The sequence below is a fragment of the Cygnus olor genome, chromosome 18, assembly GCF_009769625.2.
Source record: "Cygnus olor isolate bCygOlo1 chromosome 18, bCygOlo1.pri.v2, whole genome shotgun sequence".
Taxonomy (NCBI): domain Eukaryota; kingdom Metazoa; phylum Chordata; class Aves; order Anseriformes; family Anatidae; genus Cygnus; species Cygnus olor.
Genome location: NC_049186.1, coordinates 2,888,581 through 2,915,180, shown reverse-complemented (window position 1 = coordinate 2,915,180; position 26,600 = coordinate 2,888,581). Strand labels below are relative to the sequence as shown.

The 26,600-nt window shown below is 45.7% G+C and overlaps 1 protein-coding gene across 1 annotated transcript in view; it reads left to right on the top strand.

The window, feature by feature from the left end:
• Window positions 1-25,507, top strand: part of LOC121056950 (protoheme IX farnesyltransferase, mitochondrial) — a 103,494-nt gene extending 77,987 nt beyond the window's left edge. Inside the window, exons 6-7 of the mRNA XM_040530526.1 lie at window positions 10,306-10,538; window positions 23,192-25,507. Of these exons, the coding sequence (XP_040386460.1) occupies window positions 10,306-10,538; window positions 23,192-23,634 (676 nt within the window). The 3' untranslated portion in view covers window positions 23,635-25,507. The remainder of the gene's footprint in view (window positions 1-10,305; window positions 10,539-23,191) is intronic.
• Window positions 25,508-26,600: the final 1,093 nt, after the last annotated feature.

Here is a 26,600-nt window from a genome sequence, read left to right as displayed (position 1 = left end):
AGGCTCATCTGCTCAGGTGCTCTTCCAAATAGTGGTGTCTACAGCCTGGGTCCTCGTGCTGCAGACCACTGCTTCTTGTCCTGCTGTCTCTGGATGCAGTGAATAACTTATTTCCTTTACTTTCATTGCTCCCAGGAATGTATTTAGAGTTTGTGATCCTCTACTTCACAAACAAGAATGGCTGGGCTAACTTTTCACATTTTTTTTTGAAGACTAATTTGATAAATCCTCTAAAACTTCAGTTTTCCCTATCTCAACGAGACTGAGAACGGGCCTGAGACTTCTTTACTCGCTACTTTCTGAGCGTTGGCTGAAGGCTCAGCAGAAGCATGTGTTAGGTTTAATCACTCTAAATCACAGAAAAATGTTTCTGGAGAGAACATATTATGCATTCTGTTTGTCAGCTGGCCTCCAGTTCTTACATGAAGAGAGAATTGAGATTTTGAAATAAAATGAATGGATCACTTAACTGCCATGTTGTAAGGTTAGGTTTGTTAGGTTAAAGAGGAGGATTTAGTTTAAATATTATGGGGCACATTTTTCAAATTTACTGTAGGTTTGTCTTGTAAGCACTTTAAAAAAATATTTACATTTTCATGACTGCGGGGAAGCTGTGAATATTATTAGTCACCCTTTCACTCCTACCTAACAAAGACATACAACAAGGGGCGCGCTAACGCTCGGCAGGGTTGCTCAGGGTTGTTATGATTAGCATTCTGGTGTGTATAGCGAATGTAATGAGAGCATAAACATTTTGTAAGTACGGGTCCTCTTCGTTTTTAATTTTTTTTACCTCGAGTGAAATGACGGGGCCCAACTGAAGTTTCTGCTTAATAACAAAGGGCAGCATAAAAAGTTTTATTTCACTTTGAATGTTAGCAAACATTGAATATTAGCTAACATGGTGTTAACAAACTGCAAGTGTCCCCAGGTTTGCTAGGCTGTCTCATCCCAGTGCTATGTTTGCCTTGGTCCAAGTCCTCCTGCAGACACTTGAACCTGTGAGCAGCAAAAAAACAGATCCTGGCATCATTGGCATGGAGCTACGGCGGTAAAGTGAGAGCAGGATGTGCTTAGGAAAAAGCTCCATACCAGGTGTGGGACTCCAGTTTCTCTTTTTGCAATTGAGTTGAAAACTCTTTTACCTCGTCTCAGCATAAACGTAGCATCGTTGTGGAAACTTCCAGCAAAATCAATTGAGCCAATTTTGATTTATGCAAGTGTAAAAAAGAGAGATGTGTCCCTTTCAAGATGAAATGATTCTTTTAAATTAGCCCTGTTTGTTTATGATAGTTTTAAAGTCCCTGGCTCTGGCAAGGGAGACAGAACATCTGCAGCTCAGATTCTTGAGGAGCGAGGGAAGCTAATTGCCTCCAATTTGGTTAAAATACAGTGTCAATTACTCCTTTAAACAATAGCGATGCACGGCCCTGACAGGGAGGCTTGGGCTCCATGCATGGGTTGTTTCTTCATTGGGAGAGAAATGAATTGACACAGACACAGGATATTTTATCCTGGTTTGTATTTATTTACACTAAGTAGACTTCTGAATGAGTATATTGGATAGCAAAGCCAGAGCGTGGTCGGCAATTTAGTGCCAGAGCTCCAGAAAGCAGCTCCCTGACAGCATCCAGCCAGCTCTATGAGTTTACCCAGCACTGAGCTCTTTATATGCCAAATTCTCGCTGTGTTGCTTTCCTTGGAATCTTTAGGGATCGCTCAGGGTTGAATCCTGCCTGGTCGCCCTGCTCTCGGTCAGATGCCCAGCGCAACGCCACCAGCTTGGTGCTGATGGGCCTGGCCTGACCCTGGGACAAAGGACATGTCCTAGCGCCTCCAAAAGGGGCAGCTCCTTTCGAAGGGATTTGCATTTTAAAGAGGTGCATTGGAAATTCAGGGCTGTAAACTCTTTATCAGGAGAGGCAGTGCTGTAAGGGCAGGCTGAGCTCCTCATCTGAGAGTGCCTAAATGCTGCCCACTAACCCAGCTCCTTAGGAGCACTGTGCAAGTTTCCTACCTCCCCTCGAGACAGCGAGACATCATTCCTCCGCAGCTCAGAGTTTGTGTTACAAGGCACTTGTAGAACTCTACATGTATATATTTTTATATATATATTATTTTACCTTATTTTATTGTTACATTTGGGGAAAAGTACAGTCCAATTTGAGGTTATCAACATCTTTGTCATAGTTATTACCAGAAACTGAATTACAAAAATCCAGTTACAAAAACTGGCCAGATACAAAACCAACAAAAACAAATTAGCAGGCAGAATTACGTTATCTTACGTTATCTGTTACGTTATCTTAAAATCTGGGGTAGTGTTATACCCAGGTAAAGGGAATTTGATATCCAATTCTTGTAGTGCTTGCAGAACCTGATTTGCCGCAGGAGCACATCCTCTGGGATGGGACACCAGGCCAAAGTTTGCTCACAGCTCAGACCAGAGGCTGAACCCCGGCGGAATGAAGATTCTGCTCTGTACCTGTAAAGACAACGTTAAGTAATTCGTTAAGGAAACAACAAAAAGAGGCTTACAAGGCTCCCACTTGTTTGTGCCTCCTAAAGGACATCTTGTCAGTCTTTGGTAGTAAATGACAGACAAGCCCATATTCTGGTGCTTGGAGCTAATGGGGAAAAAATGACTTCCCAATTAAAAGTTTCATATTTTAGTTTAAAAATCAGTCATCCTCCAGCCCTTGTCATGAGCCACGACATCATCTCTTGCATGACTGAGAGAGAATAAATGAATGTGTATTAACAGCTTTTTCTATGTTTTTCTCTTAAGTAAGTTCAAGTTTATCTCTGATAGATACAGTTCAGTTTAATGTAATTTTGGCACTTTGCAAGTTACGCTTAATCAGCAGGTTTGGGGGCCTTTCATGATGTTCAGCCACAATGTACCCAGGGAAGATGGTATCACACAAGGGAGAGTGCAGGTTGCTTGCGTTTGGTAAAGCTGGCTGATGCGGAGTCGGATCTGTATGAAAGAGAGATGGGGTCTAGCAACACATGCATTCTGCCAGTGCTAAAGCTATTTTTCCTTTTAGTTGGAAAGAAATACTATTCCTTGAAACTAATCAAATCTGTAATTGAAAGCTGTAGTTGAGTATAAAAACATTTTGCTAGTCATGCTATAAGTGCTGTATGTAAAAAAGATGTGCTGTCTCAAGGCTGTGCTGACTAGGGGCCATCGTGCATCCCCATGTAACCGCTCTGACTTAAAATCTCAGCCCAGAGTGTGAATGTTTTTCCTATCGTTGCAGCCCAATCTATCTGGAGGACCCTTCTGGGCTTTAATATCTTTTGCAAAAAATTAGAATCGTTTTAGAAAAATCATCAGTGATGAAGCTACTGATCCAGACAATGTTGTTCCAGTTTCAGTTTCCATTAGCATTGTTGTTATTACTATATAACTTTTACAGCCGACAATGGTCATGAATATGGTTTTTATTACTAAATATATAAATATGCAGCCTGAAAGGATTTGTGTGGAAAGTTAAAATTCAATTTCACTGTTGGTAGATTGCCATCATTCAGTTGTCTGCCATGATTACTGATTGGGTTTGAATGATCTGTTCCTTACTTTGAGCTTAGAAACTGTCGGAGTGTTTTTTTTAGCCTCCCATCAAAATCGTTTCAGGGAAGCTACCGTTGCTATTGAGGGCAAAATGTGCCTTTTACAGCTTTCTGGCTCATTTTTTGCTGTCAGCTGACTGCGGCACTTGTGCCAGAAGACAACCCCACTGCCGGTTTCAGGCATCTCTCCATCTGGGGAAGCAGAGCTGGGAATTATGCAAACACAGTCCAGATGTGTGCTGGAAGGAGATGGTCTTTCTTCCCCATTACCTAAGTCCTAGGAGCAGGAAGACTTCATACAGTCATGTGTTGTTGCAGTGCGTAACATCCTCAGCTCCTCGTTGCCCTTCCAAGCGGGATGGGAATGCCAGGGTAACTGCCAGGCTCGATGGCCTTCCTTAATTTTCCTGCTGGATCTCAGAAGGTTTTAAAGTTTTAAAACTGCTGAGGGCTCAGCAGTTTTCGGGTGCTGATCCTTTAAAAAGAAAAAGAAAATCCCCTGCTGGTGCTCCTCCAGCTGCGGGAGGTGGCCGAGCCATAGCTCAGTACCGCCTGACAGTCGTGGTGATCCAGGCTCAGCTCCCACCCGGGGACTGGCTTTTGGCAACTCTTGGTGTTGTCTGGCCACAGGAGCCAAGAAGATGCCAAGAGATGAGCACAACTAAATCAGCAGCTGCGGAGCGTGATGGTTTGTACTGGAGATTTCTGTGGACATCCTCCCCTCTTGAAACGAGCTTTCCTGGCTGCAGAAGGAATTGAAGAGAAGCGAATTCTGCTTTGGTTTGTGTCGCCTCTCGTCGCTGCTGGAAAAATGCAAAAATCTCAGTCTGCAGCTTTTGTCTGAGCTTGGAAATGGCTTCGGAAGCCTTAATAATTTCTTGCTGACCTGGAAGAAGTTAGAAAGAGGGGGCTTCCTCTGGCAGCCTCATACAGGCGGGTAGTCGGGGGACATTTTTAGTACCTACAGATTCCAGTAATAATAAGCAATTTATGATGATTATTCCCAAAATCTGATTTTAATTATGGCTTTGGAACAGTGTTCGTGCACTGGACTCGTATCTCAGACTGTGATGGCAAAATGGAGTTGCAGAGATGCAAATCACACTTGTGCTCTTGTTCTGCCAAAGAACTGCAGAGCTCCCAGTAGTTTCAACCCAACTGTGTGCTAGGCTGGTTCAGGCTCTTCCTCTTCTTATTACGACAAATTGTTTTGACACTATATGCAGATGAAATTTACGTCCATAGTGGCAATATTGAGATCAATCTGAGGCATCAATCTCACCTTGATCATCTCATTTACCTGTCACGAGGGGAGATGCTGAAGCCAGTGCTCAGGCAGCCCCGTTTCTGTGGGCAGCTGCAGCAAACAAGCAAGGGGAGAAGCGCAGTGGTGTTGCTGAGCCTGCATCTTGGAGGAAATGGGAAACCCATCCTGGGATGCAAAGGACGTGATCGCCTTCAGGAGGCAAAACCCGGCTGGGGGTGGCCGGGGAGCAGAGGTGCTGCCCCTGCCCCTGCCCCACCAAAGCCCAGCCTTTGCCCCCCACGCTTTGTTCTTCACCGTCCCCATCCCATAGATTTTAGCTCTGCATCCTGCATTTGGCAGAACGCATCCCTGGCCTTGTGGCTCGAGGAACTGTTGTCAATAATAATGTCTAATACAAAATACCAACCAGGAATTTAAATGTTTCAGTCCATTAAGGTACTCTATGCATGCTGCAGCAGAACAAAAGGGCGCTGTTGTTTTGTTGTTTGGGTGGGTTTTTTTCAGTTTGCCTTTTTAGAAGTGGTGATGTTTCCATAAAAGGTTTTTGACAGACAGGGAGAAGAGAGAATTTGTTTTATTATCTTCTGTATTGGGCTTTGAATCTAATTTTCAAATATAAGCACTTACGCTTCACCTGAAAAATATGCAGGCAATCTTAAATGGACACTTAGATTCAAGCTTAAGCTTTTATGCAAATATGTTTTGCGTGCCCAATTTCCCATTAACACAAGGTCACAAATTAAGTTTCTTATGTATTTACATAACATCTGAACATGAATTGCATACAACTGCTGATTGCTTGAATGCACCTATTCAGAATTCATAGGGGCTTTGTGCCTGTATTTGTATATGAGTGTCAGTATATTCACAGAGCTAGGTCGAAGTGTTAGATGCTGATACTGGAATTTTTCATATTTCTGAATATTGATATGTTTTAAGGGGAAATTTTGTGTAGTTTCTAGATATTTTTTTCCAAATACAATTTGCTTTTAAACTCCTTATCACCTTTTTTATACTGTTTTTTTTAATTGTAGCTTTGTCTGTACTTTGATAGTGATCGTCACAAGATGCCAAGGATAGCGTAGAAGAGCATGCATAGTAGTGAGGCTATTGATCTTTATAGACATTAAGCTTGCTAATGCTGCTGTGAAATAGGTAAAATACTACATTTATTTTATAGATGGGCAAATGCTTTAATTTGTTTTCCCCTTTCATTTTTTCCAAGTAATGCTGTGAGTCAATAAGTACTATTACCCATGGCTCTGGAGCCTATTAAATAAATATGCTGCATGCACACGTGCGAGATCATTATATATGTATAACCAACTCATCTGTAAGTGGCACCTAGATTCAAAGATGATGCCGTAGCACATGAATAAAAACAGGCTGCTATGTCCTGAAGTCACCATCAGCTGTATGATGAGTGAGGGTTCGCATGGGTCCCTCGGGGTGGTGTGTGCGAGGGGTTCCTCCTGCCTGTGCCCCGCTCCCCACAGCAGCTCTGGGCTGCCCTTGAGCCATGCTCCTCTGCCTCTTCTCTTCCTTCTCCTCCTTCTCCTCTTCAAACTGAACAGGAATGAAATCTCATCAGATTTTCTTTGAATTCATAAGGGTTTGATTGTTCACTGTTCAAGCTGAAGTTCTCTCCCGAGCTTCTAGCTGAACGTGCAAGTCTTTTAGAGGTATCCTTGGGCAGACTTTGACATACGCATTCTCAATAAAGGAGAAGAGAGGGATGAGGCAGAACTACCAGTTTTTGGTTTTCCTGTAGGAGGTGTCCTATGTGGTGACATACTTGGGTATTTTAGCATTGAAATTTGAAGAGAACTCATTTGGCACTTGTAGTATTTTTCCAGAGCCTGATTTTAATCAGCCAAATAACTGAAACCAACTCCTCCCAAGAATTCATCATAAAACCTAGTTTCTTACTCAATATGTTTGCTTTCCCAGCTAGCTTCTTGGCCAATTTTCCAATGGAAGATTGCCCTTTTTTTTCCCATGGGAGTGATTCCCTCAGCCTAAGTGAACGCCCAAGTGAAATGAGGCTTATGCACCAGCATCTGTCATCAGCCTGCACTTACTGTATGGATGGTTTCGGGATGAAGAAAACCAGCAGAGACCCCGCAGCCACTTTTGACCACCACATGAGAATTCCCAGGTGCTGGGCTCTCCGCTACCTGTGTTCCTGCGATGTGCACTGCGCTGCCTTATGGCACAAGGCTGTAGTGGGGGACACGTTGTGGACTGTAGGTGGTGGGTGAATCTGGTGACAGCTCAGCGTCGTGGCCTTTCTCCTGCTCCAGACTGGGATCCTGATCTCCTGAGAGACACAGGCACAGAAGGGAGCATGCATCAAATCGATGAGCACCACACCACATCTGTGAGATTTCACAGAGCTTACGTAGGCATGGAGGTACATCATGGTCCCTAGGAGACCATAAGCTATTAGAAATCAGAATACCCTTACACTGCTGAGATTGAAACCTGTGGTAAGTCTTTCCTTCCTAAAATCCTGCAAGTCACTGAAGCAGTAAAAACTGCATCAGTAACTGAAAGCTCTGTACCTTTTCCTCAAATATTGTCTCTTTCCCAATAAGGAGTTGCTTATACTTCTCCTAGACCTTATAAAGATGACATATTTCTGAGAGACTGAGTTGAATTCTCCTCTGCCTCATATCTCACCAAGAAAGCAGGGTCCTAATTTCTGACTGCAGTGTCTTTGAAATGTGGAAGAGTTTTACGGGGCAGAAATAACAAAGCGGAATCAGCAGACCACAGTCTGAGTTTCTGATCTCAGCTGGAGTTTCTGATGCAGGTCCTTGTCAGTCACACAATTACTCTTCTAGAAGAATTTTACAGTTCCTTGTTTTTTAAGGAAACACTGGAGAGAAGTAGAAAATGGGATACTTTCTAGATGTCTAAAGGTAATACACTTTGACTGCTTGTGAAGAACAGCCATCGCTGACTTGATGCCCTCCCCTGAGATCCGTGGGACTGTGTACAGACACATACAGACACGATCAAACTGCCTTTAGGAGCTTCCTTTTAAAGAAGCAAAAATGAAGAAACCAAGAAACAAAAATGTGTTTTCATCACACCTTTTCTGGAGGTCTCAATCACGTAACTTCACCCTTCCCTTTCTATAAAGATGCATTTTGTAGTGGGGTTTTTCTGATCCATTGGTCGGCTCCGACAGCAGTGGTGCCAGGGCTGGCCCTGCGGGGCTCCTGCAACAGGGAAGGCCGCGGTGACTGGATCCCCCATGGAGGGCCTGGCCTCCTCCTTCCCTCTCCCAAGGAGAGATGAAATGCTGGTGTCCGCTGCTCCGTCAGTGGCTCGTGGTGCCTGGCGCCCCTTTGATTTGGAGAGATGCAGATGGGTCTTCACTTGATTAACGAGAAAAGTGCTCGCTGCCTTAGGTCACGCTGTGTCCTCACTGAGGGCTGCGCACCCCATAGGAGCAGATGTGGGCACCGGGCCTCGCAGGGTCAGGCTGGTCTTTTGTCGCCTCTGGAGCACATATTGTGCCAGCCTGGTGTTCATCTGTGTGCCTGATGGTATTTTAGTCAGGAATCAGTCAAGATAGATTTGTTTAACCAAACCCAGTCAGGCTTTCACTGTAGAGGGGGAACGTCTGGAAAGTATAGCACTGGTAGGCAGTGCTGAGGCAGCTTACTGTGCACATGATGTTTTGCTGCCTTTCCCCAAAAGAGCACCGCTAGCTGTAAACCCAAAGGGCACAGCTCCATCTGGCTCCTTTCACAGGGCCTTCATGGAAACGTTCTCAGATTGGGTACATGGCTTTGTCGTTGGTCAGCACGGCGGGGCCCGGCCTCGATCCGGGCTGCCTTCGTGACCCCAAAGCTGCCCACAGAGTGTGAACGTGCTCTGTAACCTGAAATCCAGCGATGGATTTGAAAAGCTGGATAAAATGTTGGGATGTGTCGACTCAGGCAATTTAATTTAAATTGAAGGCAGATCTTTGGTGTGAGATTTGCTTGTTTTAGTTCTTGTGGTTATTTAGGATTTCCATACAGTATTGGTTTGATGAAGGTTTTAAAAATAAAAATTGGAACGGGAGGATTTTTTTGCTGATAAAACTCACATAAAATTCATCCCCACCAGCAAATTTTCCTTACGAGGGTTGGAGCAGTGCTTGCAACACGTATTTAAGGTTAAAGATTCAGCCAGAGGGCAGGGTAATGGTAGAATACAAAGGCTGCATAGTTTAAAATTAGACAAAACGTGTAAAGCTAAAGTTAACGCAGAGACATTGCTGCGAGCACGTGTGTTTTTTGCTGTTATATGTAGGACTAAAAGTGTGTATTTAGCTGCATGGGTTATTTAATGCGACACAGTTAATGGCATTTTCCTCAGGTCTCTCACACCACATTATTTCTCTTAGTGGCATTTGGTTCTCTTCCCATTTTACCAAATGCCCTTGAACAAGCACAGGTGAAGATATTTCCACAGCAGCAAACATGTTGATAGGGGGCAATGGAACAGAAATAAGGCTTCCTTCGGGTTGCATCATGGTGCTTGCTGCCCGCAAAGTGTGGGTTTGGTAGCTGAACAAAAAATCCTTGTTCATCGTATTTGGGTGTTTATTGTGGAACTTATGAGCAGAAGTTTACACAGCTTCAGCCACTTTCTTACAGATTTTAACAGGAATTTCCAGCCTTCGCTCGGCTCTTGTGCTGTAGAAATCAGCAGAAGTGATTAGCATCTTTATTGTTTGGTTCTTTCAGGCAAACCTAAAATATCTTCAGTTAATTCCAGTTACACTTAGCAGATGAGTTTTAATTTTGGTTTTGTTACCAGAATTGCTTTGGTGTGCTACCCTTGCTTAGCAGAGTGTGCAAGCTAAATGGGAGAATGGAATGAATGAAGAATTCAGCTGTTTTCTGAAAAGCCAAAAAATACTTTATTTCTGTTAGCATAATTTCAAAATGATTGAATGTACTCTTTTCCTCTTAAATGCTTCCTAATTTTTTGTCTAACCCTGTTGTATTTCATCCAAAAGATCCCTTGGAAAATTTCAATCAGTTAAAAATCTGGCAGGCTGCAACCGTGCTCATTCACTCTAAACACGGAGTGCCTTTTCCAGAGGTCAAAACATACTACTATTAGGATAGAAGAAAATGATATGCTGGAAGCACCGATTCTACAGGCAGGCTATTGACCTGCGTAGCTTAAATTAATTTGGTCACAAGGATAAGAATCACCTATCGTTGCAAACCTATGGCAAGATTGCCTTGACTGTTTAGAAAGGCTTGCCTTGGGATGGGGGACAGATGTGAAAATTGGAGTTGGAAGAGTAATAAAAATCCCTAAAAAAGAACCCAAATCTGATCTTAGCTTTCTGGAGGAGTGGGAGGAAGAGCGAGGGGAGGGGGGCACTAATAACTCTTTAAGACAGGCTCCTGTGCTAAGCGTGTGCCCCGGCTCTCCTCCCGCAGCCCCCTGCTCGCCGTGTGCTTCGCTGCCTCCTGCGGGGTGCCGGGGATCGCCCTGCTGACGCTGGGAGTCAACCCTCTCACCGGCGCCCTGGGAGCCTTCAACATCTTCCTGTACACATGCTGCTACACACCCATGAAGAGGATGAGCATTGCCAACACGTGGGTGGGAGCTGTCGTCGGTGCCATTCCCCCCGTCATGGGCTGGACTGCAGCTACTGGTAGTCTTGATGCTGGTAAGTGCAAAATCCACGCTCGCGTCGGGGGGAAGCCGTTGTCAGTATTGTCTTTGGGATACCTAAATGTACCTACACGAAAGGCAGTAAGTAATGATTTTTACCAAGTCCCATTCTTGATGCTTGTTGGCCTGACTCTGCTTCAAAAGTAGATCTGTTCCACTGTTTGCGGTGGAATATAAACTCGTGCAGCACAGTACCGGGAGGGCTGAAGAAGTAGACATGATGGCATCATTCTCCTTATGGGGGCATTTTAGGGGTAAGTATGAGCTGATAGGAGAATATGTCCTATAAAATGTGCGTTTAGGTCACATTGAAAAGAAAATCTAGAAGGAAAGTAGCGTCTTTGCAAGTGGGGTTTGCATGGAAGAAAACATGTAATTTTGGGATTAAAACCATACCCACTTAGATCTGACTTACAAGTCAGGAGCTTTCAGCAGGAAAATTCCCAGATGTGTTTACTACTGTCTTTCCCCAAGCCAGAAAATATCCTAGGAAGACTAATTTATTGGTGTATTTTTTAATTGCCCACTTTTAGACTCTTAAGTTATAAATGTTCCTTTCCCCCCTCCTTCAAAAGCAAACAAAAAATTCTATTTTAGTAACTGTGAACCATTTTTACATCCCTCATAAAACACTGATCTCTTCAGCAGCTAAACTCTGACACAATTAGGGCTTGTTTTTCCTGCCAGCTAGAAACTAAAGAATCAAAGTGGTTATAGTTATATTCTGCATAGTTGTATTCTGAAGAAACTCATGAAGTTCAATTAGCAGGTCTGTTAAGAGTTTTTTAGCACACACTCATCCCACAGCGTGGCATATTTAAGGTTTGAATAATACTTTCAACAAGAAGGCTTTTAACCACAAGTTATCTGAATCTGTGCAAGATCCATAGCACGCCATTCTTCGTTTATGCTGCATGCTTGCTATAAACATCAGGCTGTACTGGCTTTGTGTACACATGTTCCGATACAGATCTAATCCAGAGCTAGGATGAAGGGGGTTGTTTGTTTTGATAGTTGTGTGTACTACTTCTGTACAAACATTTACGTCTCTGAAAATCATCTTTTTTTTTATATTTAGACATATAAATGATATGTATGTGCATGTGTAGTGTCTCACGTTAAGGAGTGCGTAACAAACATCGTTAGAAGCTCTGTATTTCTAAAAAGAGAATGAATTAAAAGCAAAATGAACGCATATTTTTAAGAGCTATATCATTCTGGCTGCTGTGGCGTAGACCCTGGATCTGAGGACGTTTAGGAATTCCTGTGTTGGTTTTGGCATCTCATTGCAGAGCTGATCCTGTAAGATGTCTCTCTTGTGCCCATGCTTCTCCTGCAAAGTCCAGCCGGGAGCGAAGAGCTGCGGCTCACTGGGAGGCGTTTCTTTAGAGCTAAACCGCTGCCATTAGAGCCCACCTCATTAAAGGAAACTGGCAGTGGTGTTTGCTATCTTTAATTATCTTTTATCATCAAGTTAGAACTTGCTCTTCAAGATCTATTTCAAGAGCTACTCTGTCCCTGTGCAGCAAGCAGCAGAGAGCACCATCCGTGTCCCATGCAAGCTTTTCCTATCTGTTGGCAGCTAATGGTGTGCACATGCTGTGCTGCAGAGGGGATAATCTCTGGCACTGATGCAGTCAGTGGAAGATGACAACTTTTTAAAGCAGACTTTGCCAGAACACGATGATCTGTGCTGGTGCGTAACCTGCTGTTGTATTGTTTGTTCTGGGTAGCTAAAACTTTCTGCAGTCATCTCTGTCCGTGTCAGCAGGGCCAGGCAGCTTGGTTAATAATGAAAGAAATTTTAAGCATTTTGCTACTACAAAATAAGAGTTCAGCGCCTGGAAGACTCCATCCCACCTGGAGCACAAATGTACATCCTCATGCACACACGTGTGACGTGCAGACCTGCATCCCTTCTCTCACCAGCCTACCCACAGTTGTTGAGCTCATTAATAATGTGTAATTAGCTTGGAGACTTAACCTAGTTTTAAGTAGAGGTGTGAAAATGCATTTGCACCTCGTTTAAAAAGAAAAAAAAAAAAAAAAAGATTGATTATTCCACTGAATAAGAAAGAGGAATGTGAAGGAAGGGAGTTAGAAAACTAACGAGAAGGAAGGTGCTCCCGGCTTAACTGGCCTTTTTTGAGTTTACATTTCATTATGGATTTTCTCTCCTTGTAATCTTCTCACAGCAGCCACATCGTTGTACATGGTGCTGGTTGTAGGGAAAACAGTATTTAAGTGTAGACCTTTCATTACTGTTTGAGGGGGGTAGCCAAGTGTTACACCACACCAGTTCGTAGCCTAGCACAGCCCCTCCTGCACCCTTCTCGATGTCCAGGGCTTGGTGGCGGTGCTGCGAGATGATCTTGCCATCTGATAGAGCTGAAGGCGATTCCTGGTTTCTGATTCCAGAGATAATAAGAAAATGTCTCAGATTTGAGCAGCCTGGTTTTCATTTGTCCTCATTTTATTTGTAACTCTCTTATTTCAAAGGTAATTCCTCGACAGATTCTTGCAGAAGAAACAAATACTGCATATATGCAGATAAAAATCTGAGACCTTCTATCTCCAATGATGCAAATAAGTACTTACATTTCTTACACTATGTATCTGCTGCAGATCTGGTGATTCCCAGTGATGCTTGCTTCCCTTTCTGTCCCTGATAGGTCTTTAATTATATGCTCTTAAGCCTGATTGAGCATCCTGCCCCCAACCCTGGATTTTGTGCCAACACAATTTAGGGAAAACCTCACATTTCAAAAGAGAAAGATAAGGTTATCTCTGGGAGGATGTGGAATTCTTTGTTGTGGGTTTGGGGGTTTTCTGTGTGTGTTTTTTTTTTTTAATGGCAGCTGTTTGAAACTGATGAAAGATCGGGAATGTTAACATTTCCTCGCTGGGTGATCCGAGTGCAGGTGAGATGGTCAAAGGTGCGTGATAAATGTAATTTATCACATAGATATCACTACCACATATCTGCTGTATTTATGCAGAACTTAACTGCCAGCCTGTGATTTGCAGCAGCACGTTTGCTTCCTTGAAAGCAGACTTCATTGCTCCTTTGTGGTACTATTTATTTATGAAGATATTTGTTTTTCTAGTAAATCTAGACTCCCTCAAATTATTTCTTCTGATTTTTTGAAGGAAGGACTAGCAGGAATATAATGAAACGCACTTAAAGCCCTAAGTGAGAGCATAAAGACAGGAGAAAGAGGCAAAGCTCAGCAGAGCCCTGCTGCGTGCAAGGTCCGGGTTCTGCAGTGCTCCTGTGGGTGCCGTGCTGCTGTTGAGCCTGTGCGATTCTGTAGTGCAGATGTCTGTAGGAAGTATCAGAGCTATTTATCTTGGCATGCAAGGGGCATACGTATGTGCGCTTTAAATTACCCTCGCGTTGCTGTTCTTCCTCCCCAGCCTAACGCTGCTGCTTGCTTGTTAACAGTGCTTGTTGCCCATCTTAACTTGTTATTTTTAGTTAACAGACGAATAAATCTGCGGTAAACATTTCCAAGCGCAACAGCCCGTGTTTTGTTCTCCACGTTTCACACTTCTTCCGTTTACCTCCCTGCGCTCGTACAGTGGCGGCTCGGTCCCAGCCTGCGGTGTCGGTGCCTCGGAACGGAGCAGTTCAGTGCCACGGCGTTGGTGTGAACCACCCAGTTGGACGGAAGTGACAGGCAGGGGTCCTCAACATAATGTGCTTATCAGTTAAAGGGATTTATTCTGAGTAGGTGGCAGTGGCACAGCAGATAACAGCCTTGACAGTATAGCAGACGTTACAGACCCGCGGTGGCCTGGAGCCATAGGTATTACTGCACCAAAGAGTGTTTATCTCAAGAGACTATTTAGTTTATCTCAGATGCTCCACTTCTGGCCTCGTTTTCCTGAAAGACATCTTGTACTGATTTTCATTCATTTTCAGAAATTTAAATAATTCCTGGGGGCTACGGAATTTATAGGCTGCGTATCAATTGTAATCATTTGGAGGCTGATTTTTAAATTGCCTTTACTTTGTAATTCAAATTATGTTGTATGGTAGACATTAATTATGTCAGGCAACATCTATTTACAAATGGGGATTTAATAACGGGCAGTTCTTATCAGCTAGTGACATTTGGCAGATGGATAGTTTCAGGAACAAAAAAAAGAAAACAGGGCACGGGGGGGCTGTGGCCCAACCTGTCAGTGGCTGGGGTCTCCGATACCTTCCCTGATGTAGCACTTGGCTGCCAGGAGGAGGGAGAGCAAAGCAACAGCTTAATTGCATGCAAAATAAGCGTGGGCATCTCGGTGTCCCATCCTTTCTAGCTGGGCACTGAGCTTTCCGAGCCCCTTGAGTTGGGAGCTGCCGTGCGGGAGGGGGCTCCAGCCACGAGCTCCCTCCAGCAACATCAGCTGCACAGGGTTTCACTTCTCAGACGAAAGACAATGGGATCTGTGGTCTGTTCCAGGGGAAGCGGGGATATTCATGTTATCAACATCTGAGAATTGGAAGCTGGGGGCCAGGAGTGTGCTTTGTGTGGGTAGAAACTGTAAGAACTGGGGTGGAGGGACAGTACTAGTAAGCAGCTGGTCTGAATTTAGGACAAAAGCTAGTGAGCTTTTTTTATTCTTTCCATCTTCAAAAGAGACGAGCAGCAGCTCCAGCAGTGGGGCACCTGGGGGAACTGTCCCCAGGAATTCACAGGCTGCACACCAGTACCCACATCCCTGCCCCGCGCACAGTGGCACACAGCACCCCCAGGAGGTGCACAGGGGCCCCGGGTGCCACACAGCACCCCCAGGAGGTGCCTTGGGTGGCGCACAGCACCCCCAGGAGAAGGCACCAGCGGAGGTCTGCAGGAGAGGCTCCCACTTTGGAGCCCCAAAGGAGTCTGGAAGAGGCTGTCAATGAGGAGCCCCCGCGTGGCTGTGCAGGTTTGCCGTCCTCTGCTGAACCCGGTCCTTTGACAAACTTTGGCAAATGCTTCCTGAACGTATTTGCACAAATGAATGCTCTGGTAATTCCATCTTAACCAACAGGCTTGCATTTTTTGTGGTGTTATGTTGCTGGGGTAGCTGAGACGAGTTATGCAGGGCATTGTTTTACGCAACCGTGGCTGTATAATGAAAGGTGTTTCCCTGCGGAGCTGTCAGCAGCAATAACCTGTTGTGTGTTGCACAAAAACTGTGCGTGCCTGCATGTACCTGTATGCGATATCTTTACCTGAACGCAGTATCTGCACACGGCAGCTATCTTTCTCCCCATGGCGAGCACACCTGAGGACATCTGGTTTCCTCCTGCTAAAGCCAGTGGCCAGCAACGTTCCCTGGAGGTGAGAAACCCCACTGCCAACCTCATTTCCTATTCGTGGTGGACACCGAGGGTGCTCCTCTTGTTCTGCCAACAGACTGCGCACACCCCAGCACCCCTCCCCTTTATCTGCTCCCACAGAGAAGTCTTCTGCAGCCCAGAGACGGTCCTGCTCCGCAAGCCTTTTGTGCCACCCTTCAAAAGAAGCAGCCATAGAAACCCATGACCATGAAGCTTTGTAGCGTTGCCGTGCTCTCCCCCGTGCCCCGCGTTTGGGGGACCGCACAGCCTTGAGGTGCACAATGACGGCTGAGCGCCGCAGCCCGCCCCATTGTCCGCACCGGAGGGACCTTGTGCGAGGCTTTGGAAGCGATACGTTTCCTTTTTTTTTTCTCAAGGCTGCTTAGCCACTCGTGTGTCATCTGGCGCAAGCAACAGCATGTGCTTTTGTTTCCCCGTGGAAGCAGAAGTGCCGGTTGTTGTCTTGCTCTGCTGCTGATGTAGGGAACACCGCCGTGGTAAAGTACGGGGGAATTTGTCTCAGTTTGGTTAAGGTTTGTGAGCAGATAATTCCCAAATGCCTTTGTGGTTGAGAATGTTTCGTAATCACGAATTAAGATATAAATTTTGTAGAGCTAATCCCATTTCTGCTCCCGAAGACAATGGTAAAAATTAAATAGTAGGTAAAATGTTTCCTCGGGGAGATTTTATCAGGGCAGTATCTTGAACACGTGTAATCTGAGGCCAATTGATTTACCCTAATAGTTATTTTCCATCACTGAAACAAGCTGAAGGAAAGATCCCAATTAGTGCGTGCTCCGAGTGCTGCACAAACAGAAGATGCTGCCTCCAGCTTTGTGAAGCAGCCTCCCTACAGCGGGATGGGACAGCGGTGCTATGGGTGCTGAGTGTTTGTCCCACCTCCCCCAGATAACGCTGGGGGTATTTGGTGTGTCGTTGTACCTGCTGTGGGCAGCACGGTTACGATGAGCTTTCACAATCTTCCTTTACACGTGTAATTGCTGCATAGTTAGAAATCTCCGGGGAAGACTGCTGTGTTAGACCTGTTGTGAACGCGCTTGGAAGCCAGAAAATAAAAGCTTCAGGGATGTATCAAGTACGTTTCCTGCCGGTGTGACATCCTGTAAAAATCCTGCAGAACCACAGTGAAAACTTTTGGACCGGTTATGTCAAATTTCCTGTAGAAAAGGTGAAAAATGCAGTTGGAGACAGCATGGTTGCTCCGAGCAGGTGGATACAGCTGGCGCAGTTCAAGGCTCGGAGCTCTAATCTACCTTGTCTGGCTTAAAGAGGAGCAATTTGTTCGACATCTCTTAGCTGAGGAGAGCCAGTTGTGTGCTATCAAGTAAAACGGTGTGTGGTTGTTTCCTGACTACAGTCCATTAAGAGGCGAAGCTTAGGCTACCAAAGCCTTCCCCTCCTGACAGGAGCCAAACTCGGAGCAGTTTCCTAGAGACAAAAGGCCGGTGCTTCCCTCTAATAAGGCAGGGAGCTACCGAGGTCTGGAAATAATTTGAAAATTCCTTTGCATTATTCAAGGCAGAAGAATTACTAAAAATGTGCTTTAAGCAAAACAGCATTCTTAGGTTGCCAAGGCAGTAAACACCAGCTTTGGGAAATGCAATAAGATTTCAACATCTGTTTTGGAGCTGATATTTTAACCATTCTGTGTTTATTTTAATGCCTGGTTGGCCAGTTCCCAGTCATACATACACAGCACCAAAGAAAAGACAGAAGGAGCGAGTCCATTCTTGAACTGATGCTACACATCGACTCCTCCTTCTTTCTGTTTCTTTTTTTTTTCTTTTTTTTGTTGGTTTATTGTCCTGGTTAAGTATCTGGCTGTTTGTCCTGCCTAGAGCTTGCAAGCGATAGCAGAGCTTTGCAGATCCCTGGGTGAGAACAGAAGGCGCCGTGTGTGCCCTAAAGAGCAGCGAGAAGGATAAGAGGACAGAATAAGCTGCTCATCTGGGTGTTTTCAGGAACACGGTGTCGGCACAGCGGCGTCCCTGCAGATAACCTTGGGCATGTTTGCCCCAGCGTGTGCAGGCACAGCCGTGCTGGCAGGACTCCAGCCCGAGGCGCCGAGCTTGTGCCCGGGGCTCCAACCTCTGCCCCCCATCTTGCTTCGGTCCCGTTCTGCCCTGGAACAACTCGCCTGCAGGAATTTTGCAGAGAATTTCAATCAGATCATCCCAAAGTCTTGTACCTTGTTATAAAGTGGAAAAACTGAACTAATTCAGCTGTGTGTGAAATCATCGTGCTGCTCCACGTGTCGGCTGTATGCTGCAGAAGGAGCCGTGACGGTGGGAGGCACTGCTTGCGAGCAGGAGCCCTGCTCAAACGAGGGCTTCAGAGAGCGGTGTCCTCGGCGTGGGGCAGTCGGCAGGAGCCAGAGGTTACTTCTGCCCTGCAGTGGTTGAGGAAAGAGGTTTGCAGTCCTCAGGTTGCTTTACGTGAAGGAAACTGTTCAGATCAATGCTTCCAGCAAGATTTCTCTTGGCACTGTTGCTCAGCAGGGAATGTGCCCACCGTTTCTTCAGCAGACGTTTGGGTTTGAACAGACTCTGGGTCCTTCACAGGGCATGAGGAGCTTGGGGGACTGCACTAGCGATTTGAGGGACTGCGCTAGCGATTTGAGGGACTGTGCTAGCGATTTGGGGGACTGCGCTAGGGATTTGGGGGACCGCGCTAGGGACCGGAGCATCCCTGGCAATGCCGGGGCGGACAGAATCACAGAATCACAGAATCATCTAGGTTGGAAGAGACCTCCAAGATCACAGAGTCCAACCTCTGACCTAGCACTAACAAGTCCTCCACTAAACCACATCACTAAGCTCTACGTCTAAATGTCTTTTAAAGACCTCCAGGGATGGTGACTCAACCACTTCCCTGGGCAGCCCATTCCAATGCCTAACAACCCTTTCAGTAAAGAAGTTCTTCCTAATATCCAACCTAAACCTCCCCTGGCGCAACTTGAGCCTATTCCCCTCATCCTGTCACCAGGCACGTGGGAGAACAGACCAACCCCCACCTCGCTACAGCCTCCTTTAAGGTACCTATAGAGCGTGATAAGGTTGCCCCTGAGCCTTCTCTTTTCCAGGCTGAACAATCCCAGCTCCCTCAGCCGCTCCTCGTAAGACTTGTTCTCCAGACCCCTCACCAGCAAGAAGCTGTTGCTGCATGCTTGCCCTCCTGTCCCCGTGTCAGCCGGTGGCCAGGGCTCACACCCTGAGAACCATCTCCCATTTATTTCCCTGATCTCCGCTGTGCTCTTAGCAGAGAGCCAGGGACGGAGCAGGCACAGGCACTCCCTAGCCTGGGATTCAGGACATCCTGCAGAGGAGGTCACCATGAAGTGCTTTAAAAGGAATAAAGCATGAAATTTTAATCAAAGTTTAGATGTACTGCAAGGCCTTCTTGACACCATGAAGAGCATAACTTCAGAGGTGGACGCTTCTTGTTCTTGTGTTTTGAGAATTAGACTGTCACCTACTGCAGCTTGAAAGCCCAGCATCACTAGTTGCTCTTGGAAGTCACCTCACTGTTATTTCCAACTCTTACTCAAATTTGTTGAACCTTAAAATGTCTTGCCAAGCAGTTTCCCAATGTCTGTGGAATTTAGTCTCTTGTTTGTTTTAGGAAAGGTGCGATTTATAGAGCTTCAGTATTTTACTAGATAAAAATATATTTACAGAAAGAAATAACGATTTTCCACCTTCTTCAACTCCCGTTGACATTTTGGCTTTATCTTAGATATTAAAATAAAATAAAAATCTCAGCTTGTTCTTGTTTATTAAAAAGAAGATCTATTATTACTATTTAAGTACTTTTAAAAGAATTTAAGAAAAAAAATAATAGCTTAACCTTAAAATTCATGATGAATGGTAAAATCTGTTCTTTAACTCTGCCCATGCTATAGGGACATACCTGGTTCTTTGCAAGACGGACTTGCCAGATGATTTTAGCTAGTACAAGCCAATTAAACAATGGGAACTCAAGTGAAAACACTTCATGGCTATTTTGCACCTAACAGTGAAAGAATACCGGGTCCTGTCTCCCTAAATAGACTTTGTTTGGTTTCGGAGATCAAACAGGACTCCTCTGCCAAGTAACCAGGGTTTGTACGGGGCTGCTTGCAGCTCTCACACTCGGGGAAGCAAAGAGTCTGGAAGTGGTGATAAATGGGCTAAACTTGCAGCTATTCAAAATTCAGCCAAAAAGACAAAAGAGTTTGGGATATCCCTGAGGTCTTGCAGTGCATAACCACTGAGGGAGAGCTGGAGATCTTAGGAGTGTTTCATGCTGACTGGTGTGTGCTCAGGAGTTTCATGTGCCACGGAGGAGCCAGGGGAGCTTGGGGATGTGAAGTCTGGATCCAAATCCTGAGCTCCACGTGTATCTGCTGTGAACGACCTCGCCTGGTCTTCACTTAATTATAAGCTCTGTGGAGAAAAAAGAGATTTGCCTTGATTAAACCGAGTTCCCAAACTGTTGGGAACTACTCGGAAGAAACAGTAGACTGCAGGATTTTGAACCAGGTAATTCTCCAGAGTCGGTCTCACTACAGTATTGCTTAAAAACATGACTGACCTAATTATGACATAGTTAACATGCATCTAGTAATTTGTGAGTATTACCATGTCTGCTCTGGGCTTGACAGGACTCCTGCTTGGGGCTTATTTGTTGCTGAATCGTCCTTCACCGTGTGCTGTGCTTTGCAAGTCATCGGTCTTAGGTGACACTTGGAAGTCTCCGACAGCCTGGCAATCCCAGCCCGGGCAAAGGAAATTGCAGGATGTCCAAGGCACATGGGAAACTAACAAAAAGTTCAGGCCAGTTAAAATCTTCATAATGGGCTATTAAATTGTTTTACTGTTCAGCTTCTCTGTAAAATATCAATTATCTCAATGGTTGTAATGTAATCAAAGCAATTAAATTCCAAAGGCTTGCATGTAAAAACCAGAGCTTTGTAAATGGGAGCCCAGCCCCAAGTAGTTGAGTTGCTCTGTTTGTGTTTAAAAGTTTCTCCAGATGACTATTTTGTTAATGGTGTTACAGTTTGAGAACCGTAAAAGGGTTTTGTGTGCTTGAGGTTTAGGGTGTGTTTTGAGCTTGGCTGCAGACGGCGTTTGGAGAACTGAGCAAGGAAGGCGGCCTCGCAGCCCGTGCCGGGTGAAGGCGGGCTCGTCCGCGGCCGTGGGAAGTGGGGGCAGCCTCCGCCTGCGAATCCTGGCCCTGGCTCCGTCCCCACACGTTTCCTCTGCTGGTGGGTAACTGCAGCTTACCGTTCCCAGCGCTGTGCAAACCGCCAGGCTGATGTCCCTGAAGCACCTCGGATGTGAGACTTGACAAGTATTCCCATCGTAGTTTTATCACGTTCAGGATCTTGCCTCTGGTGATATGTTTTACAAGAGCAGGAAAAAGCTAAAGAATGATATATTGCAGGAATATTTTCCCCGTGATTTCTCCTGGAGTAGGGTGAAACTGAGGTGCTCCTCGAGGAAGTTTTATTTCAGTTTATTTGAGTGGAGCCTACTCCGTTAGGTTTCAGTAGAACTGAACCAAATCCTGTCTTGTTCGGGTCAAGATTGCTGTTGTTGGCATTGGCCATGAAATTAATGGTGACTTTGGGGTGCACCATTTGAACCATCTTACGGAGTTCTGATTTAGAGGCAGCGCTAAGCGTCTGTCCCCTGGGATTAAGGTTTTAGGAGGGTCAGATGGCAGGATCTGCAAATGTTTTTGGCCATAGGCCAGGAAATCACCTGTAATTCGTATCAGGCAGCGTTGTTCTGAAAGCTGCATGCTCACTACATCTTTATCTCCGTGCTTAAGGCAGTCAACTTTCAGAGGCATGCACTAACCTAGCGGAGCTGTTGGTTACTCATTTTTAAAAGGGATGAGCCAGGTCTTCTACACCACTGCTGCGTCTTGTAGGCAACTGGAAACCTGCATGAGGTCTAATGGTGATGTTGGTAGTAGGGTGATGGTTGGACCAGATGATCTTGAAGGTCTTTTCCAACCTTAATGATTCTAGGATTCTGTTCCTTCACTTGTTAATAAAGCAGGGCAAAAAAGAAAGAAAAACTTTTTCTTCCAAATCAAATTACTGTTATCATTATTTGCACAGCAACATCACCGCATGGTGTGCTGCTTAAGACAAGAGCTGGATGTGCCCAGCCCCAAGGAACATGCAGCCAAAACAGCCAGAGAGAGGACGAACCTCAGAGCAGTGCCATTTCTGTCGACTCATTAAGAAAATGATAGATTTGCAGCTCCAAGCGAGAAGTAGTTTCCGTAGAGGATGAACTCGTGGAGGCAGGAAGATGCAAAGAAAGTGTTAATGCTGGAGCGGAGTGTTTGGGAGCTGAGGAAATGGGAGGAAAATCCAGGAATGCTCATAATGTGCAACAGCCTTGGGGGATTTTGGTGTCTTCAGACAAAACTTGTGATCAGAGTTTAGTCTGAGGGCCTCCTTGAAGCTCACTGAAATCAGCATAGGCTCCTTCTGCCTTGATAAGACCTGTATCGCGTCCTGGGGATAGCTGGAACAGTGCTGAAAAGAGCTGTGTGCTCATAGCTGCTTTTGAAATGTAAAAGTAGCTAGTCACTGTCAACTGTTACTTGCTCAGATTATTTGCACATTACCAGAACTGGTCTGGAGGCCGGTTCTCCATCTGCTGTCACCGTGTTAGCCACTTGTGCCAGTTCTGCTGCCCCGAGGTCCGTGGTCGAAGCACTGCCGTGCTGTGTGCAATCTCCTCCTGTCATGCAGCAGACAGGCACTGGGGGTGCTGGCATTTGCCCGGTTCTCTGGAGGAAATGAGCTTCTCCTCCTCTTCTGCTCTCACTGAGCAGGGCCCCCATTTCTGGGCAGGAGCACAGCCGTGACGCAGCGCTGGGCCCCTTGGCTTCCTCTGGGTGCACCAACTTGGGAACACGAGTGGGAGCGAGAGGCTGTGAAGGAAACCAGTCTCTTGGTCTCTTGCCCCCCTTTGCTTCATCGACATTCTCAGGTAGAGAACGAATTGGTGCAGAGATGATCAGCGATGGTTCATTGGGAAGAAGCAGCTTGTTGAAATGATTTGCAGATTAAGTGTGCCAAAAACAGAAGAACCACCATGCATGACTCTATGTAAGTGCTGTTAAAAGCAGAGCATGCCTCGTTCTGCAGAGCATGCCTTGTCTTCTGCAGGGAGCGTGGAGCAGGTTTGTAGCACTGACTTTTTGCAAACAAGCCCTGTCTCTGCTGAGGTCTTCCTGCAGCACTTGCGGTGGCCCAGCTGGGCCCTCTAATGCGTGTTTTCCTTCTCTCTGTCCCACTGCAGGTGCGTTACTGCTGGGAGGAATCCTCTACTCCTGGCAGTTCCCACATTTCAACGCCCTGAGCTGGGGGCTGCGGGAAGATTACTCCCGAGGAGGTTACTGTATGATGTCCGTGACCCACCCGGGGCTGTGCAGGCGGGTGGCTCTGCGTCACTGCGTGGCCTTAATTGGACTCTCCACGGTGGCTCCCGTTCTCGACATCACCACGTGGACTTTCCCCATCATTTCACTCCCTATTAACCTCTACATCTCCTACCTCGGCTTTCGGTTCTACAGGGATGCAGACCGCAGCAGCTCCAGGAAGCTCTTCTTCTGCAGTCTGTGGCATTTGCCAATGCTGCTGCTCGTCATGTTCTCCTGCAAGAAGTCTTTGCTGGAGAAGGAAGAAAAAGGCGATCTGCACGGTGGAAATCACGGGAGGGCTATGGAAATCAGATTGCCTTAAATGTCAGTTATTTGTCATCCTCATGACACATCAGGTAGTGTATTTTAGTAGTTACAAGGGGGAAACCTGTGGGATTTGTTTGAAGAAGAATCATTTGTGCCTAGTGACCACTTCATGTGATAATTTTCTATTTTCTTCTTAAAGGGAATAGACAGGAGAGCTTTGAGCATTCACGGGCCGCAGGCCCATTCATTCACTCACCACAGATTAAAATTTCGCCTGTGTCAGAAGCACACACTTTCGGATGGCCTTCCACGGCCTTTGTGAGTCTTGATCTCTCATCTCGTGGATGGGTCTTCACTTAGCAAGTCACAAGCGCACACTCACTGACCGCCAGCACTGGCAGCCTTGGCGAAGAAGTCAGGAAGCGACAAATGAATGATTTATCACCCCTGCCCCAAGCATCCTTTCCAAATTAAGCTTTAAGGCTCATGATGGGCTGGGTGAGCTTGTACTGTCTCAGTCTATGCCGTCCCTGCTCTGTTATTACACAGAAACCTTCAGTTTCTGAGCCTTTTTCCTATCAGTTACTTTTCCCAAGATTTTCCATGCACCCTAGGATATTTGTAGCTTTCACATAGCTTTCACAAAGCTTTCACGATGCTAAACGAGTTAAGAAAACTGTCTTTCAGCACACTACACATCAGCATTTAAACAACCTCCAGATGAGCAGCTATTCTGTAGCATATACTTGAACACACTCTTAGCCATTTTTCTACTACATCCATCACGGTGAATTTCCAGCTCCCATGTGGTTTTACATCATTAAGGTTTGAGCCCTGTGTGCCAGATCTTCGGCTGGTAAAAACTGCCATTGCAAGCTTTGAAAGGTGTATGAGGAGGGGAACAGATCTCAGCGTCTGGTAGTTGTAAGGCGTTTCTGTGCTGATGTGTCCTGTGCCAGCCCGTTCAGTCTCAGTGTCCTCGAAAGAGCTCTGGACTTGCATCAAGAATTTGAACTGTGTCTGGTAGCCCACCACGGTGGCTCAGAGAAAAGGTCTCGCTTGGGGTTTGTCATCAGTACGGAAACACATTTTATAGGAAAAAAAAACGTTTAGGATTTTTGTCTAATATTGTACTGTTCAAATTGCTGATGCAGCCAGTGTCTCTCAAAAGAACGGTTGGGGATAGTCTTATTAGGAAAATGCATTGTCTTTGTTAAATGATGCGATGAAATGCGTTCCTAGTCACAGCGTAACGTGGTTGTGATGCCAGTCCGGGGCTGTGGCTTACCCTCAGCATACCTGGGGCTGGCTGCGAGCGGCTGGGATGCTTCCAAACACGCCGGCATCCCGTGTAGACAGGCCGTGCTCCAGTTTATTGTGGTAGTTAATGCCTGTTATGACTTGATGCGTTTCCATGCCAAGATTTCTTTCCCATGTGGGGAGGACTGGGCAGCACAGTTGTACCTCGACCCAGAGATGCAGCAATATCTGAAACGGGAGACAGTTCCCTAATCCGAACCCAAAGAAAGCCCTTCAAGAGACGTCACAAATCTGCCACCATGTGTGTATCAAGCTGCCGTAAAATCTTCCCTGGCGGCTTTAATGCTCCAAGCCCAACTTCTGGTCTCAGTTACGCCGGTGTAAATCAGGAGTGACACCGGTAACCTCTGTGCTGCTGGCGGAGGTGCTCCGCAGGAGCAGAGCCACCTGTTTTACATGGCTCTTAACTAATCGGTTGCAAGATTTCCTGACTCTCTCAAGTGATTGCAGATGACAGGATTGAGTTCCCTGTTTCTGGGCATCTCCATCATTCTCAAGTTACTGGGGGGAACGCTTCGTGAAAGTATCTGGAAACTGTACAACTGTACAACTTCTTAATTTGTTTTAAAAGTGCATTCAGTCTTCTCTGCAATAAAGTGCATACTGTACAAATAGAGAGGAGTGCTCGAAAGCTGTTTTTAAACAACTGATGTATAATTGCAACTCCGGTACTGTTCAGTTAATTGCAAAGGTATTTGATGATAGTTTTGTGGCATTTCTCCCTGCACCAGTATTCTTCTTGATCTTTGCAAGAGCGAGGATGGCTTGCAAAATACTGGGTTATTGTGCAAAAAGCACACTGCAAGTAGGTTGCATGTGAGTGGAAAGAGTTTGAGCAAAACCAAAGAATTTGGTGAACCTTTAGCTGGGAGAGGAACCTGAAAATAGCAGATGGCTCACAAAAACGGCAGGATTGGCTCCCAGAGGCAGAAAGCAGTGCTGAAACAGGAGGGTTGTGGTTTTCTCCTAAGTCATGATTGAGCCCGGCCTCAGGATGGCCTGCAAGTACGGGGTGCTGTCCTGACAGTCGATTTTGATTAAAGGACCTGAGGACATGCCTGTGGTTCAGTTTTCAAGAGTGGACATCTTCATTTCTTGGGCCAAAATGTGTAACATTCACGGGTTTTCAGGCCAGACATGAGCTTTGTAATCATCGCTGAGCGTCTGCAAAATGCAGGTCACGAAATTGCACCACCATCTCCACACCTGGTCAGTCTGGCCTGAAGAGAGAGCATCTTCCTAGAATGCATGGATCTGGAATTTACAGGTAAGAAATACCATTTATTTATTTATTTATTGGTAGGAGAAAAAAACTGTCTTTTTTCAGCCAGGAGGTGTTCTGCGCCATGCTGTAAAATGGCCACGTATCAGGTATGGATGAAGACATTTAACCGCCTTCAGGAATTTTTGCTCTTGCTCATACTGTGAAAATGAAAAGTTTGCCAAACTGAAATCTCAGCTACGTACAGACAGCGCGGTAGGCGTGTCAGATGTCCATTTCAGCATTTGGGGTGCCACTGTGGAAATGAGACAGGTACTAAAGCTGCCTGCCCACATCCCAAGGTGTTTGTGATTGCTGTGACCCAGCATCCAGGATTAACACAGCTCTCCCTGCTCCAGCACTTCTGATGTTAGCACCTAAATGCTGCAAGGAAAGAGCAGGTGAGGGGCATGCCGGTGACTTGCTGTGATTGTAAGTGC